The sequence below is a fragment of the Elgaria multicarinata genome, chromosome 8 (assembly GCF_023053635.1).
Source record: "Elgaria multicarinata webbii isolate HBS135686 ecotype San Diego chromosome 8, rElgMul1.1.pri, whole genome shotgun sequence".
In the NCBI taxonomy this organism is placed as follows: Eukaryota; Metazoa; Chordata; class Lepidosauria; order Squamata; family Anguidae; genus Elgaria; species Elgaria multicarinata.
The window spans coordinates 93,976,540-93,993,966 of record NC_086178.1 but is presented as its reverse complement, the minus strand read 5'-3'; the positions used below and the strand labels follow the sequence as shown (position 1 = coordinate 93,993,966).

The 17,427-nt window shown below is 39.5% G+C and overlaps 1 protein-coding gene across 4 annotated transcripts in view; it reads right to left on the bottom strand.

Moving 5' to 3' along the window:
- Positions 1 to 17,427, bottom strand: part of RUFY2 (RUN and FYVE domain containing 2) — a 35,986-nt gene that overhangs the window by 2,182 nt on the left and 16,377 nt on the right. For 3 of the 4 annotated variants that reach the window (XM_063133038.1, XM_063133039.1, XM_063133040.1), the window contains 9 exons: positions 16,965 to 17,066; positions 16,029 to 16,145; positions 15,759 to 15,926; positions 14,929 to 15,026; positions 10,799 to 10,918; positions 9,370 to 9,499; positions 8,351 to 8,445; positions 5,302 to 5,350; positions 29 to 106 (listed from right to left, as the gene is read on the bottom strand). In XM_063133038.1, coding sequence (XP_062989108.1) covers positions 29 to 106; positions 5,302 to 5,350; positions 8,351 to 8,445; positions 9,370 to 9,499; positions 10,799 to 10,918; positions 14,929 to 15,026; positions 15,759 to 15,926; positions 16,029 to 16,145; positions 16,965 to 17,066 — 957 coding nt within the window. Of the gene's footprint in view, positions 1 to 28; positions 107 to 5,301; positions 5,351 to 8,350; positions 8,446 to 9,369; positions 9,500 to 10,798; positions 10,919 to 11,779; positions 12,714 to 14,928; positions 15,027 to 15,758; positions 15,927 to 16,028; positions 16,146 to 16,964; positions 17,067 to 17,427 lie in introns of those variants that run through there. The other variant, XM_063133041.1, reaches the window with a different exon arrangement.

Genomic DNA, 17,427 nt, shown 5'->3' with positions numbered 1-17,427 from the left:
CCAATTTAATTTTTTTATTAAATCTCACCTTCCTTTTGGAAAGAGAAAATTCCTTTTCACATAATTTGCAGTGGGTAGCTTCCTTGTCCTTTAGCCAGACCTGCCCCTGGTGGGGAGAAAATGTGTTGTCTGAACAATTACAGGTGCCAAATTATTATTTATCTAATCTGAAATTATAATTGTCATTCAGTTTATACGAAAGGACAAAATTCCTAAGGACAAGAGACAACTTACCTTTCAATACAGTTCTAACTCATTACCATCAAGAAATCTCACATCAATGCAACTGCAGCCAATTCCCTGAGGTGCACACTGTGATGTTCTGCTGCCTTATATGCCGTAAATATAAATGTTTGCAAGGTTATTGTTTATATTATGCATAAAGTTCCAGGAAGTAAGTAGGCCTCAATGTACTTACAATTTGTATTCACAGGTTGGAGATGTAAAAGGGGTTGAATGCCTGAGTGCTGATTGGATGGTGGAGGGGGAGTGCTTGGATTGGCTGGCTAAGAGTGGGAGGAGCTGGAGAAATGTAGCTTGAGAGAGAGAGAGTCTGAGCTGACAGAAAGACAGTTAAGTTAAGGGGTATGAATGTATGAGAGTAAGATATAGGAAGAGAAGTGAGAGAGTGAAGTGTATGATTCTGAGAGGCAGATACTGAATAGGAAGGTCTGGTGTGTACGCATTTCAACTGAGGAAACCAATAAGCTTATGTACACACACTTACGTTAATAAATTCTAATTACTTTCAAACACCTGGTGTGATCTGTGGAGGAGTGACTGAGGAGAGAACAGTTAATGGTGGCAGCAGAATGGGACACAGAGGGCTGGGCTGTGGAGCCTAAAGAATAGATATGAGACAGGAGCAGCAGCAGTAGGCCTAAACTCACACACGTCATTAGCACAGGGGGGACTGAAGTAGGTCCTGTGTGCTAGTGGCGTGGTGGATAGTCCTGTCAGGTAGCTTGTGGGCCTCTCAGGTGAAGCCAAGACGTTGCAGGTGTGCAGGACATCACACACACTATAACTGTAAGTCACTGAGAAGTGCACCCTAGGACACACAGTGTGGATGTATATTGTAGGGAAAGATTGGTAAGGGTAGATAAGATGCCTTTCAAACAACTTGTCTGTCCCAGTAGAGCTTTCTTTCATGTACTTAGAAGCAAGTCCCACTGAGTTCAACATGGCATATTCCCAGGTATGTGGAAATAGAATTGCAGCCTAAATTAATATAAGATGAATAGAGAGCAGAAAATTGGGAAACACAAGTGACGATCAAGAAAAAGCTGATGACAGAACAAGATAAAACTAAGATTTGGGAAAACATGTCCCCATAGCCTCTTTCCAATATTCTTAAGGTGAATATAAAAATCTCCCCTTATCTTAAAATAGCCGAAAATAACTATAAAGTTATCTCATAATTATAGAACACACTTTGGCAGTTAAAAGGTTTCCAAATCTATAAAAGCTCGGACTGGTCTGCTGTAGAACAAATAACCCATCTTTCACAGGAGGATTTCCCATGGCTAGAGGACAGACACTCCAAGGATCAAACAGTAAACTCCCAAGGAAAAATGTTTGCCCAAATGATTTTGCAGACTGGCCTCAATGTGCTAAACGGTACCTCCCCCGAGGATAAGAAAGGGGAGTTCACTTTTATAAACCATTTAGGTGCCAGTGTTATTGATTACGTAGCAGTATCGCCAGCAGCCCTTGGCTTCATAAAGCTTTTTAAAGTAGACGTATACCCATGCAGCGACCACCAGCCGCTGGTTGTACAGATGGATTGTGTAAATAAAGTTCCAACAAACAATGAGACGTCAACTTTAACTCGTCCCTCAGACAGCTCTGTCCGCTGCCGAAGATGGGCAAATGTGGACCTATGGGCACTTGAAGATCTATGGCACTCTGAGAGTCTCCAGGCCCTGAGAAACACACTACTCACCTCTAAAGAACCGGACATAGTAATAGATTGCTACGCCCAGATCACGGCAGCTATTGAACCACTGTTACTAAGGAAAGGACATTTGAAAATTTTGAGGCCGAAGAAGGGTAACCTATGGTATGATGATGCCTGTAGACAGCTGAAACGGGAGATCATAAAACAACACAAACAACTAAGGGACATGGATATTGCCCCACTCCCGCACTCCTACCTGGTTCTGAGCAAGAACTACAAAAAGCTAATCAGAGAAAAGAAGCTTGAATATACTAGAATGAAATGGACTGAATTGTCATTAGCACTTCAAAATAATGACAGATCCAGATTCTGGCATCTTCTTTCAACCCTAAGACACACTGAGACCCCAATTATGGATACTGATATCACAACCCATGAATGGGAACTACACTTTCGTTCCCTTTTCTATGACGAGAATGCTTGCCTTCCGTCATTGCAGGAGGTAGATGCGGACCTGCCCAGTTGGGCCCCAGTCACTTGTGAAGAAGTAGGCTCCTTGATAAATAAGTTGAAGAGGGGAAAGGCCCCAGGCAGGAACGGTATGCCACCAGACCTTTTTATTGACTATCCCCACTGGTGGATCCCCACACTTGCAGCCTTATTTACAACTATTGATAGTTCTGGGAAATTCCCTAAAGACTGGGCGATGGCAATTGTGGTGCCTATTTTTAAAAAAGGGAGTCGGGCCTTCTCGATATTTCTAGCAAACTATATGCAAGGCACCTTTTAGACAAGTTGGAATTATGGGTGACTGGAGAAAATCTTTTGGCTGAAGAACAAGCAGGCTTTCAATGCGGCAGATCTACAATAGATCATTGCTTTTTATTAAAACATCTAGCAGGGAAGTATTCATCCCCCCCTTACTACTCTCTTTTTGCCGCATTTGTAGATTTTAGAGCGGCCTTTGACTCTACCCCGACCTTGCCTGTGGCAGAAGTTAACACTACTAAATATATACCGGAGGTTACTTAGAAGAATACAGGGGCTGTACTATAACTCTAGCCTATGTGTAAGAACCTCCATAGATGGTGATTTTTCAGAGCCCATCGCCACTAACAAAGGAGTACGGCAGGGGTGTTTGTTAGCTCCACTGCTATTTAATTTATATGTAAATGATATTGTTTCCTCCTTGTCCAGCCCTGATTTCAACCCACCCCACCTGAAGGATAGGAACATCTCTGTGTTATTGTACGTAGATGATGCTGTCCTCCTTTCATACACTCAAGTGGGGATGCGAAGGATGCTAAGAGCTCTAAGCGCATACTGTACAAGTGAAGCTCTCCAGATTAATTATGATAAAACCAAAATCTTAGTTTTTTGGGGGAAAAGGAAGATATACCGTTGGCAGATTGACAACCGCCAGCTCGACCAGGTGAATAAATACAAATACTTAGGAATAACAGTCCAGAGTTCGGGATCTTGGTCTGAGCACTTAAAAGTAACAGCTTTATCAGCCAATGTAACTGCAAATGCTATCTTCCGTTCTGCAGCTGGGCCTGGGGGGAAGATGACAGCTCCCCTAATAGAACTGTTTAAAGCTAAATTACTCCCACAGATCCTGTATGGGGCGGCCCATGCAGATATTACACCATTAGCGATTGAGCAACATAAATTTTTAACCAGAGCGCTTGGGGTCCCCAGATCAACATCCAAAGATATTGTCCGGCTGGAAACAGCGTGTCACTCAATCCAAACGTTAGCTCTAAAAGCAGCAATCTCCTTCTGGCTAAAGATACTGTTCCAGTTGGTTTCTCCACTGGTTATGGCCACACACGAGGATATGGGGAAAGATTCATGGGCAGAAAAGATGAGCCGTTCTGTAGCCAAATTGGGCTGCTCACAGGTTTATCTCCTTACAAGAGGGTTTGATGGGGCTAAAGAGGAGATCTCAAGAAGACTGTATGATTGTGAAATACAATCATCATTGGCTGTCATCAAAGCGAGCCATTCAAATACGATATACAAAAGTATAATTACTGCCCTGGGAAAAGCCCCTTTATACTTAACTTCTGTTACCTCACATGAGTTGAGATGGTTATTTACCCAGTGCAGGTTAAATTCACTCCAGTTAATGGAGGTGAAAGCGCGTTACAGGACCCATCCACGCGCTAAAGCTGACGGCCCAGCCGGCTGCCCCAAAACTGAGGACATGACACACTTTCTAGTTGAGTGTCCAGTGTGTGTCGAGCTGAGGAAGCAATACCTTGTGTCCCTGATTCCTGGGTTCAACCACATGTCACCTAAAAATGTAACTCAGATATTATTGTTAGGCTCTGATCATTATATATCGTTCAGGACTGCAAAATTTGTACAGCGGGCGCTAGAGGTACGGAAGCTTCTGTTTGCCATATAGGATTAAATTTTACTAATCTGAGATTACTTGCGGGCCAGTACTGGTACTGCAATTGAGCCTACTACCAGTCTTATATTATTAGCTTGTATTATTCTTCTGATTGTGGTGTGATAGAGTATGGATATGCTATTATGTTATTATGTTAATATGTTATTTTGCCACTATTTTATTTGTTTGCGAATGGCCTAGTTGGTTAACAAGCAATAAAGATTTGATTTGATTTGTTTTATATAATTTTAACGCTACACAAAAAACTTTTTGCATCGATGGTGGCTGCAACCTATAGTGCAGAAATTCTGGCCAGATATCTTGGACGTGATAAAAGAAATTTATCACGTCCAAGATATCTGGTGAAATATCTGGTGAAATATCTGGTGGATATCTGATATCCAAGATATCAGCTGAAAAATTCAACAGTAATTCTACTAAGGCATCTAGCTTGTGTCAGAGATAGTTTCAAGATTGAAACATTCTTTTATTTGTTAGCAGTAGTAGTCTGGAAGAGGCCGGAAGTCCTGACAATGGCTTTCTGTATGGGGGATTCTAAATACTTTAAAGAGAGAAGGGTCAAGTTAGTGGACTGCTAGGAAGGAGGACGTTGGTATCTAATGGGCTTAATCAAGGTCATTTTTTTAGATTTAAGAGTTGATATTAATTTGAGATGGTAAGAAGAATGAATTTCACTTGAACTTACACATTGATGTGTGTTCTGTTGATATTTGAATTATGTGTAATAATGTAGAGCCGAATGTTAATTTTGTGATTAAAAAAAATTGAAAAGCTAGGACTAGAACTAGAAGTCAAGCACACAGTGACAGAATGGATGAACTTGGTTCAATTAACCATGGTTAATTGTTAAAATTTAAGCTACACTTTAAAATTTGAGCCACCCCTGAATGTATGGATTAGAGTGAAGTATACAGTAAATAACATTTCAAATTAATAAAAGAATCCATCTGGAACATCCCCTCCCTCTCTCCTTACTAACCTGCAATGTTTTGTTTGCTTCTTTTATATCTTCTATTTTAAGCTTTGATCTAAAGAGAAGATACGGTTTGGAAATCAAGCGTGAATAATGATAAACAAGAGGCAAATACATCAGTTCTTTCAAAGAATCGGGGCTGGGCTTAACTGATATAGAAGCCCACTCTTCCCTCAACACAGCATTCAACTTATTCAACACACACAAACACACTTTGCCATTATTGCCATCTTGCCCTAACTAACATCCTAACATCCAAGTGTTTAAAAGATGGGCACATCCTTGATACAGCAGAAGGCTCCTGCACAAACCGGCTAAGTTGATGTATGTCCAAGTAAATTTAAAGGCCAATCAAAATCTTTTAGAACAGGGATGAGGAACTTTCGGCCCAAGGGGCAAATTTGACCTGCCAGCCCAAACCTTCCCCCAAAGCATCACCCCCTCAGAAGGGAGAAAGGAGCAGGAGAGCGACTGAGTGGCTCAGTCACTTTGCTCCTTCTTTGCCTTCCTCAAGTGGGAAAGGTGACAACGTGAAGCCAGCTGTGCATTCAGCCGGCCCTTCAAGCCACCACCTGAATCTGCTGCTCTTTCCCATGGGGAGAAAGCAAAAGATGAGTAATGCTGCAGCTGGTGGTTTGAGATGCCAGCTGAGTCATTTTTGTTCCTCCCTAGATATATCTCAAACAGAAAAAAAGCCAGCGCTATGACCAAGTGTACTCCTCCAGCCGGTGCCTTGGGCTGGCACCTGCCTCTGCCCAGAATTTTTCCTGGCTAGGAAAAACCCAGACAGAGCAAAGCAAACTCCCCAACTGAGGTGCTGACTGGAGCAGCTTCAGCTGGAACTTTGACTGGGGACCTGATGATATTAGGGCCAGACCTATTTGGGGGGGGGGGGGGGGGAACCAGCTTCAAAATGGTTCCTCGCCCATTTTAAAATGGCATAAAGCTGGCACTGCCAGGCCCAAAGAACCATTGGATTCTGCAACCCCACAAGTAGCCATAATGAACTAAAATGGATGACAACCGTGGTAAAGTCCTACCCTGTGCAAACTTTGTGGAGGCGATGAAGCTCCTTGTGATCCAAATTACTGTTGAGATACCTTTTTGAGAATAAACTTGGTATGTGGATACTATTAAAGGCTTAGATGGATGATGAATTCTCATTAACAGATAAGAAAGACCTTGTTTGCTGACTTAGCAGCTGGTGAAGCCATAACAAGCTGGCAGCAATGTGAAACAATGGCATTTGTTTATGAGACAATGTTGAACTGGAATGTGCTTACAAGTCAAGTGGAAAATGGGGGGAAACATGCAGGAACACAGACTATGCTTTTTACCCTAGTAAATTGGGTAAACAAAAAGGTAGACGATTTTTTTAAAAAAAAAAAATCAGTCAATCAAAGCTTATTATGCAGTCACAGACCTTTTTTTAAAAAAAAAGTTTGATCCGACCTCAGATCAATATAAAAAGCCCCGGAAGTAGAGTGGTAGAGTTTCATTTTTCTGCTCTTCCTGGGGACCTGACCAAGAAGAAGGAACAACTGGACTCTGGTAGGTATGAATTACTTTCAAGCTTTTAAAATCTTTTGGTACCTTAAAGACTAACAGATTTTTTATGGCATAAGCTTTTGTGGGATGGAGTACACTTTATCAGAAGATGCTATGATACTTAGAATATCTTACCCTTAAGTAGTTGGGTTGCAGGGAGCTAAGGTTGAGACATGCAAACGCACCTGGCTATGTGTTCCCTATTGTTTTATTAGTAGTAGTATTATGGTTTTAATTCTTTATTGCTTTATTTTTTCTGTTCTTCAGTTAAATATTTTGTTTTTTAGTCATATTTTTCTGGATTTCTTAATTGTGTTAATACTTACAATTATTTGCAATTGCTTAAGAACTTAAAATGTAGGATTTGATCCTTAGGGTATTATACATTAGTTCTGTTGTGCACAAGACTAGGTTTTTTTCTGTCATTTTGTTTTCAGTCTTATTTAATATTTATTCCTCTATTGTTCCTGTTTTTCAGATAGGCCAAGTTCACACAACTTGGCCTGTATGTAGGTCATGGGTTGGTGTGCTGTCTGAATGCAGCACATTTTCCACAGGGTGGCTTGTTCGCCATGTGGTGTGATTTATTTTTTTCAAACAAGCCACTTTGAGAACCCATGCCTTGCTATTCGGTTGTTCAAGGTGGTTAACAAGCCACACTTCATGACTAAAAAGCAACCCTGTGGAAAGCACACTGCATTCAGACAACACGATAACCCATGGTTCAACAACAACCCACACTGGGTTGCTGCTGAACCGTTGTGTATCAATAAATCATTTAATTCATTTTAGTTACAATCTTGAGTATGGTCTTTTCTTTTCTACTGGTTCAGCTTTACAACCAAGGGGCAATTTTTAACCCAGATAAACAAACTACTTATACAGAACTAGTCATGTTAAAAATGTGAATGTTTTATCCTGAAGTAAAAACATATCCGAGTCCAGTTACTCACTGAAAACTTGCTAGATAAGTAGAAAACTGTGTCAGAAGGTATATCAAATAACACCTTCCTATGCACCCTAAAAACCTACCCTTTAACACCCTTTACCAGAGGTGGGCAACTTGTGGCCCTGCAGATCTCTTTGCCTACAGCTCCCAACAGCCCTAGCCAATGGTGAGGATTTGAGTATTATGGGAGTTGTAGGACAAAACATCTAGAGGGCCACAAATGACCCACTTCTGCTCCAGCAGCACACTTGTTTCTACAGCCACACCCATACTAGAAGAGGTATGTAAAAAGCCTTCTGATATCTGGCTCCTCTAAGGGCCTGGTTACCATACCTTGCAAGCACTGCACCTCACTAGGCGGTTTTATCACTTGCAAGGTATGTTTACCTTGCCCTCAAGAGGAACCCTTTGTTTATAAGACTTTATATACTAAAGATAAACATAAAGGGATTCACAGATTATAAAGTAATCCTACTCAAAGACCACGGCACTGTTTAAACACTGGGTTACAAGGATAATCATGCCCCTCCCTTGCAAGAAAAGAAAAGGGAAAATTACTCGCTAAGTTTGCCAGCCAGTTCTTGGAGAGCTTCTTCTTGACCATGGGACAGATTTTTCAACTGCTTGTTTTTTTCATGTAATTTTAGGAATTCCTTTAAAAAATAAACATAAACATTAGTCATGACAATGTATATTAACACTGAGATTTTCACCAGGATGTACATCAGGCACTTCTGAGACTACAATACCCATCCAATGAAGTGAAAACCTAGATCAACAAGGCCAACAAGTAACCAGGAACAATCAACTACCGAGAGCCTGTGCAGCAGGATGAAGTGACTCATTTCAGGTGGAACCATGGGAGTGGGGGATAGTTGAAGGCAGGAATAGGTGTCTGAATGGTGTAGGACTTTTTAAAAGTCCTGGCCTGGGGGTAGGGGGATGAGGAGGCACCATTTGGGGTCTGGTTCAGGCAACAAAATGTCTTGGACCAACACTGCTACTACAGGACAGACCCAGAAGAGAAAGTGACAGAACGCCAGAATTCCCGGTCCAGGATTGTGTTCCGGGGAAACTGATTCTGACTGTGTGTTGATTGGCTAGTATTTAGTATTTATTACATCACAAAACACTTATTCCAATCCCCTAGAGTTTTTCAGCTTAAGATCAGATTGCCTTTAAATCAAATAAACAAATGAACATTTACATCAGGAGAGGGCAAACTCTGGGATATGGAGGCCATTTTCACCTCCTCCCCAAAACCCACTTTTCGGGGCATATGCTGTGAGGCACCCAGGGGAAAAAATCAACAAAAAATTGCCTAACAAGGAACTCCAAAGAAACCTCCGGGTCCACAAGTTACTCTCCCCTGCTCCTCCATATGGCTTCATTGGGATCATGGTTCATGGCTGCCTTCATCACCATGGTGCCCTCCGGATGTTTTGGACACCTCCCAGGATGACTGGTTCTGATGGGAGTTATAGTCTAAAATACCTGGAGGGTATCACATTGGGAAAGGCTGGTCTACTGTTTTAAATAACCATTGAAGTTCTAAAAATATTTGCTGCAGAATTTACTTTTTTAAGAGTAATGATTTGTTGGGTCTCTGTCTTCAAGGAAGATGATGTTTCTTTTTCCTTTTTAAGATCCTCTTCCATGGTTTGTCGCCATTCTCTTTCTATTTTCAAATCTGTTTCCAACTGACACCTTGAAATATAGAATATAAAATAGTCACTCAAACCAGAATATTTTTAAAGCACGTATTGTTGCAATTGCCCTGTTACAGTTGCGTGAGTATCCCTTTACAGATTCCTTAGTACAAAGCTTGTAATGCTATATTGAAAACAATTCACACATATCACAGTAAATACAGCTTATTTCTTAGAAAGATCTTTTATATTACTCTGAATAGACTTTTGCAAAACCAAGTTATTGAAAATTAGCAAGATAATATTTCAGGTAAAAACAATCATACAGAAGGCAATCTCTCAATTTGACTCAAATATTACCAACATATTTGAGTCAATCCCTGCCAAATCAAGCCAAAACTTGTTTTCGTGCAACGTCCCACAATTTATTCTAGTCCTTCCTGCTGGAGCAACAAAGAACATCTTCTGCAAGACAGTCTTTCAGCTATTTGAAGACTGCTACCATGTCTACGCATCTTTTTCAACTGTTCCTCATAGGATTTGGTTTCCAGACCCTTTACCATCCTACACTAAGCAGGATATAAGACTTTAAAAGTGGTTTGAAAACATTATATGGCAGGTGTCATGGGCCCCAACAGCTGGCAGTGCACTTCAATACCATTTTAAAGCAGTAGTGTAGATCCTGCCCTCGTCACTCTTCTCTATATTGTTGGGACAAAAAAAAAAATACTCCAATGCGGAAAAACTCAACAGATCTCTTAGGGTCTTTTATGCCACAGTCCTTTTGTTTAAAGAGAGAAAACTGTAAATAGCAAGAGGCTGAAGTTTGGGTATATTGTTTACTACTGAGCAAGGGAGTCCAGCACACACTGTCCCCTAGTCTTGAGAGTGGTAGTCATCTGTTAGGTGACGTAACAGTTAAGACAGAGTTACGACTGTTATATTTTATTTATTTATTTATTTGTTTGTTTGTTTATTGCATTTATATCCCGCCTTTTTTCCTCCAAGGAACCCAAGACGGCATACATAATCCTCCTCCTCTCCATTTTATCCTCACATCAGCAACCCTGTGAGGAAGGCTGGGCTGAGAGTCTGTGACTAGCCCAAAGTCACCCAGTGGATTTCCATGGCCGAGTGGGAACTAGAACCCGGATCTCCCAAGTCCCAGTCCAACACTTTAGCCACTACACCACACTGGCTCTACATAGTTCTACATCTGTGCAAAGCCTGCAATAAAAAGTGTACCAGAGATAGGATGGTTCTACGATGGTTCAAGAAATTAATAGCACATTTTGATATTATTAAACTGAAAAATGTTAAATGCATTCTAGCTTCCACAAAAACATGTTTTACTTACACTTTTTTCTCCTTCTGGGCAATTTCTTTCTGGAGACTTTCAGATTTACTCATATAATCTTGTTTAAATCTCTTGTCCTCACTCTCTGCCTCCATTTGAGCCTTCTCTGCTTGCTGCAATCTGGTGTAATTCAAATCAACTTTGGGTAAAACTGAAGCTAGAATTTGGGGTGCAAAGGGTGAAGAAGACAAATAAAAGAAAAAAATGGGGAAATAGAAACATTTCTAAATGAAAACAAAGTTTGGGGTAAACTCACAAACTCAAATGAGAGACCCAGACAATGCCAAGAAATCCAGATTATTTTTCTCACTATAACTGTAACAAAAACATCCATACCTTTCTCCAAATGTTTTTATTTGGTGTTTATGATTAACACATACCATCAATGCAGAGGCATTCCGATTTTATGATTCATATGTACAGAATTTTGAATGTATATTCTTGAGTTACTGTGGGTATGAAATCCTTAAAATAACTAAACACCAAAGCCCTGTAATTATCTATGCCTTAACTACTCAAATCCATCAACACTACAAAATGGAAAAAAGAGTACTGAATGGTCTGATAAAATTCAGAATACAAAGTGAAGTAGTGCAATCACAGCAGCAGAAATAGCACTGCATTAAATCAACATAACACATGCCAAGGAATGTCACTGTGTGTCTAACATAGTGTGCTTTTTAAAAAAACGGGTGGGCAACTTGAGACCCTTCCAGATGTTTTGGCCTATAACTCCCATCGCCCCTAGCCAGCATATCCAATGGTGAGGAGAACTGTAGACCAAAATAACTGGAGGGCCAACCTGCCCACCTGTGGTATAAACAAAAACATGTAAATCATTGGGTGGGGGTGGGGAGACTGGATGCTCCCACATCTCTAAAGACTGCCCTCCCCTTAATTTGAAGACAGTTCCACACCTGTGTTCCTTTGTGCATGGAGAAAGCCCCTTCCAAAGAAATGAATGGGGATGCCTGCCCCCATAGCAGTTCCATGCACACATCAGAGCACAGAAAATGGTTCGATTAGCTCCATTCTATAATAAATTACTATAAAAATATGAACAAAGCAAAAAGGTTAACTTCTGTCAGTCCATCTTTTCTCTTCCAGGAACTGAATGCTCTCCAATTTCATATAGACCTTCTATTGCCTTACTACGCCCACTAATTAATTTAGATTTCATTATCTCTGCAGCCCAAAGGAAGGATTTCAAATTCCATTCAATTTCTTTTTAAGAAAAAAAGCCAGATATGGACATAATTCAACAAGCACTATTGTTGTGTATCCTCCATTTATTACAGCAGTATTTGTGCAAATCTAAATATACTAGGAAAGATATTCAAAATGACAAGTTTCAGGAATTTAAAAAAAAGTTTTCTGTGTAACTCAAAAGACTGTTGCTCTAATCTGCTAATACAGCTTATCCAATAAAAAAAATATTTGAACTTTTCTGCAGCTACAAATTTCACCAAACATAATAAAAATCATGCTAGCTGAATTTAAAATAAATTTCTATTTAACATTTCTAATATAATAACATTGTATTTTTCTTTAAATGCTAATTCCAATTGGTAAATAATATGCTAATTTTAATGTCATTTCCGAAAAACAAAGTTTTAGATTTGTGTCAGAAACACTGACCCCAATGCTAAAATGATTTTGCTACATTTACAGCCTGGTCCACAACCAAATTAAGCCAAAAGACATGGACGACCAGTTTAAATCCAAGCATCACCGCTTAAAAGCTAGTTTTTAAAAAAATCCTACAAATTTTACTCTATTTTGTATTTCAAGAGGCATACAGTAATTTCAAAACGATATATCTTTAACAAGCTTGTACTGATGCTGCCCTTCATTGCCAGCACATTTCACCAAGGACATTGCAATAGTCCTCGTTTGCGTTAACAATTCTTTGTCACTTCAGATGTGCAATGGGGAAAAAAAATCAAAGACAAATAAAGGTAATAAAAACATTTAAAAATGTAAAAGTTGGGATAAAGGAGAAAAGAAAAAGAAAAAGAGGAAAAGGATGTCAATAAAAGAATATTCATGCCACTAAACACTTTAATACATAATCATGTCTTTTTTAAAGTCGATTGAATTGAAAAGAAAAACAATGGCAAGACATGTCAACAGCCACATGATGAGGCTACCGATGTTAACTTTTTTTCCTTTTTTTTTTTTTTTACAATTCAGAAAATTATTGCTATATGTAAACTATTGCTTTTACATACTTCTATGAAGGTTATACAATAAGTGCACTACACATTTATGCATTTAATTGGTATCATATTTTAATATTTTAGTATACACAGCCTCAACTCTATAGTATCTAGAATATAGAGCCTTTAGCAGCATCCAAGGTCTTATGCAAAACACGGGAGACGTTGGCCCTCTTTTTTTGAAACTAACGACACAGTATCATAAGCTACTTTTAACTGCCTCAATTTCAAATGCAATCTGTTGTTCAATGCAAAAATAACCCAACTACCTGTTGAGGACTTGGACTTAGGATATGAGTTCTCTCAGACTCTAACCTAGGTACACACAATTTAAATAGAAGGATGTTTCCAAGTGATTTTTCTCCAACTGAAGGAGAACCCTAAACATCTGCACATGCCAAGAACCAAACTAGATGAGACAACTGAAAATCTGATCAGAAATCCTGCATTTTTTGGTAAGCTTTAAAGCAGCCACAGGGGTGGGAGGAAAGAGACAGGGCCCGGTCTATGGCATTGGTGTGCACATGCACATGTGTGTGTAAGATTCCACTACATACCATTTCTCTATTTTAAACTCCTGCAAGTGATTCCCCCGCCCCCATGGGGCAATTAGTTCTGAGATGGTTCATTCACAAAACTCTTTTAACAAGAAAAAAAGTTTTTTAAAAATTCCTCCTCAAATTATAGGGGGGTCAGAGGTGGCCTGGCCGCTAACCATACCTTTAGTTTTCTGTGACACCAACCATTTTAAAAGTCTATGGGGGCACTATTTCCCTAATGTGGGTGGGTGGGTGGGTGTCAGGGAATAGGGCTTAAGAATTTAATTAGGGACATCCTGACCCCATAATTTGAACACTGTTCCATGGGAAATTGTAAAAGAAAATCCAATTACATATCTTCCACTATCTCATATAGTTCAGCATTTGGCTTCAAATACACAATTGAGTAATCCCTAAGGTTAAAATTTAGTTTGGTCAACTGGGGCTTTGCAGAGTAAAAGTAATATGCAAAAAACAAACAAAGGGAAAACGGAATTCTGGAATGGTTAGCTAAACAAGGAGTCACAGAGTCACAGGAAATAATGGATTAGTTTAAGATTTATGCATGTGCAGGAAAACACATTTTAATCCTATTTCAAAATGAAGTCCTATTTCAGTGGCACCTGACATGATATTGGCTAGTTTGCAGGTAACACTAAACCATGATTTAGCCTTACATTCGCAAGCTGGAATGAACCAGAGCAAACCTGTTCCCTCTTCTTCTCCAGGAAGAGGACTTCAGTAGGATTTAGTTTCACTTTCACAGAATCTCATCTTGTCATTACATATGGACTAGAGTGTGGTTTGTGGCTTGTATTGAAACTCTGGTCAGTTTCAATACTAGCCAGCTTCAAACCATGGATTATGAGGCTAGCTCACTATACTAACCAGAGTTTGTTATAAACTATGATCTCTGATTTGTACACAATGACAAGCTGCGATTACATGACACTAAATGCTGCCAAAGTCCAGTTCCCAGCCATATGAGAGGAGGGGAAGAGAGGGGATGGTGAGCATATGAGCTCAAGAGCACATGAGCTTGGTCTCAAACCACTTTGTGCGTATACTGGTAAACCAGGCTTTGATTGTTATACGTGAATGCATGGTGCAGAAGCAAGAGAAAGAAGCATCACCAAAACCGAAGGAAAAAGGGAGGGAGAGCAAAGCTCTGGTGCTATAAATCTTTGTTTTTATTATTAAATTAATTCTTCAATGTACATTGAGGAACCAATTTAAGAATAAAAATAAAGATTTATAGCACCAGAGCTTTGCTCTCCCCTTTTTCTCTTCTATAGCGAATGCAGCCAATCTGGCAAGTGAAAGAAAGAAGAAATTGGTGGGACGGGACACAAAATAAAACAAGATGCTGTACCTTTGCTCTAATTGCTTCATAGTTGCCGTAATCTGACTGGTTTTATCCTCCAGTCGGCCAATTATTTCATTCTTTTCTTTCATGGCATCATCTGATACCTATTATTAAAGCGATTAATATGTTATAGTAGAACACTATAACTGAGTAATAACAGTTAAGTAATAATGAGGTCTACAACTTTTAGATATAGCTTTTGTTTCTTCCTTACTTCTCCCCTTAACATTACTCTCTCTTGTCCGATTTCAGATAGTAAACCCTCTGCAATAACTCCTACCATACAGCTGTGCTATATACTGCTGCCTTATCTCATTTTAGGCCTAGTAAGCACAATGATCTCCAGAAGGAGTAAGCTGAGAAAATGAACACACACACCCCTTTAAAAAAAATAATCTTGCTTTTCTATCCCCCCCCACCATGACCAAAAGAGAAAAAGAAAAAAAGACTGCTAAAAAGAGAAAAAATGGAATCTTAAAAGAAATGTGGCATCAACAGCTTGGGGTTATAGTCACCCCATTGCCTTTCTTTCTAGAGCTTAAAAGACAAGAACAAACTGGAATGATGGAAGCTTTTTCCCTTGATGAGGTCATTAAGTTGGTCTTGCTTTCTTGTCCAAAAGAGACAGAGCCTCCATATCCCAAAGCTATCTTTGCTCCCATGCAGAGAGAAGAGTTCTAAGAACAACTGCCATCAACCAGTTCACCTTCAAAGCTACAGTTCTCAAATCAGGAGGAGAAACTCAATGGGAAAAAACAGGCACTGCTCTGAAATTGGAGCCACATGTATAATGGTGTTTTGCTTTGAAGTTACAAATAAGGAAGCATTATTTTTACCTGCAGCTTTTGGTACATTTCTGCATTTATTGCTTTGACTTCCTCTAACTGTTGCCGCAGACTTATAAGGGTGTCTTGTTTTTCATGTATATCTTTCTCCAACAGCTTCATTGCAAGTTCTATCTCATGCTTCATGCCAACTTGGACCATCAGCTCATTCTCTATATCCTACAAAATACACACAAAAAGGTTCCCAGATGTTAAATACTCAAAGCAGGGCTGGGAAAATAGTGTGACACAAGACTGTCAGCATATCCAATATACACTCACTTGTCTTAACTGTGATTCTTCTCGAAGCTGTCTGTGTGCTTCATTGTACATTTCATCCAAGCTTTGTCTAGAGTGTTTGTATGTCTGAAGTTCTGCTTCAGCATCGACTTTGTTCACCTATGAAGAAAATAAGAAACACCCCCCTTATACTTAAATCACTGAGGTTAGTCTGTATAGAGACAGACACAACACTCCAGGCAATGAGAAAACCTCCCTGAATTTTTCCTAGTGCTTGCCTTGACAGGGGAAGAAAGACAAGGGTGTTTCAGAATGCCAGCCCTTTGAATCACTGAAACATAACAGGCTCCCATCTCTTGTGTTGACAAGTGAGCTTTGAAGACCAATGTGGCAACACTCTCCAAAATCCTCTCCCTACATAGTTCTACTGTCCTCATTTGTTTCGCACTGATAGTTCACAGGACAACAGAGAAGAGCAAGTGCACCAGACAAATCCTCTTTGGTTTGGTTTGGTTACTCCTGGGGAGAGGAGGCTCAAACAGTTGCTTAATTGATACAAACAGGCTCACTCCACTTTAATTATATCCATTTAAAGCTGCTTTAAAGGATCAGAGATACCAGACCATTTTAACTGATTGTTTCCACCAATTCTTTTGTCTCTGTTCAATTCATCTGTTCCAGCGTTTCCCAATCTAATTTAACCTAACTGTAGGTTAACTGTGGATTGTTTTGCTTGTGGATTTTAGGTGTGCAGTGGAGTTTATGGACCAACATGGCTCCCTTTGGTTTTTATATACATTGTAATAATTTGCGAGACAAAATGTATTCACAAATGATTTTCTAAAACGTTTATCATGGAACTATTAGCCCAAAATGCTATCTAATACTTACATAAAATGCTAATTTGAAGGTTTGGTATGCAATCCACGAACCTAACCTTACTGGCACTATTCAAATCACAACAAATTGAACTCATACCTCTAGATGATGCTGTGTTTTCATTAAAATCAATGTGTTTTCACTTCTTAAGTGATGATTTTCTTCTTGAAGTTTAATAATGTTGTTTTTGGCTATTGCTAACTAAGGAAGAAGTAGAACAAAATGAAAATGCAAACACATTCAGGTAAACAGTAGGAAAACAAAATTATTCTGAAATATATAGACAGAACAGATAGTACTAGTCTCCTGGGAAAGCATTTTTATATGTACATGTTAAACACAAAGGGTTTATCCGTTACATTTGCAAATGATATGCTAGGAAAACTAGGCTATGGAAAAAAATAAAAATGAGTAATCTTAGATATTGAAATTAATTACATTTTCCCCCTGCCATTCCTCCAATGAGCATGATTCTATCCCTTTGAGGTAGGTTAGGTTGAGATGATGACTTGTCCAAGGTCACCCAATGAGTTTCATGGCTGAGCAGGGATCAGAACCCAGG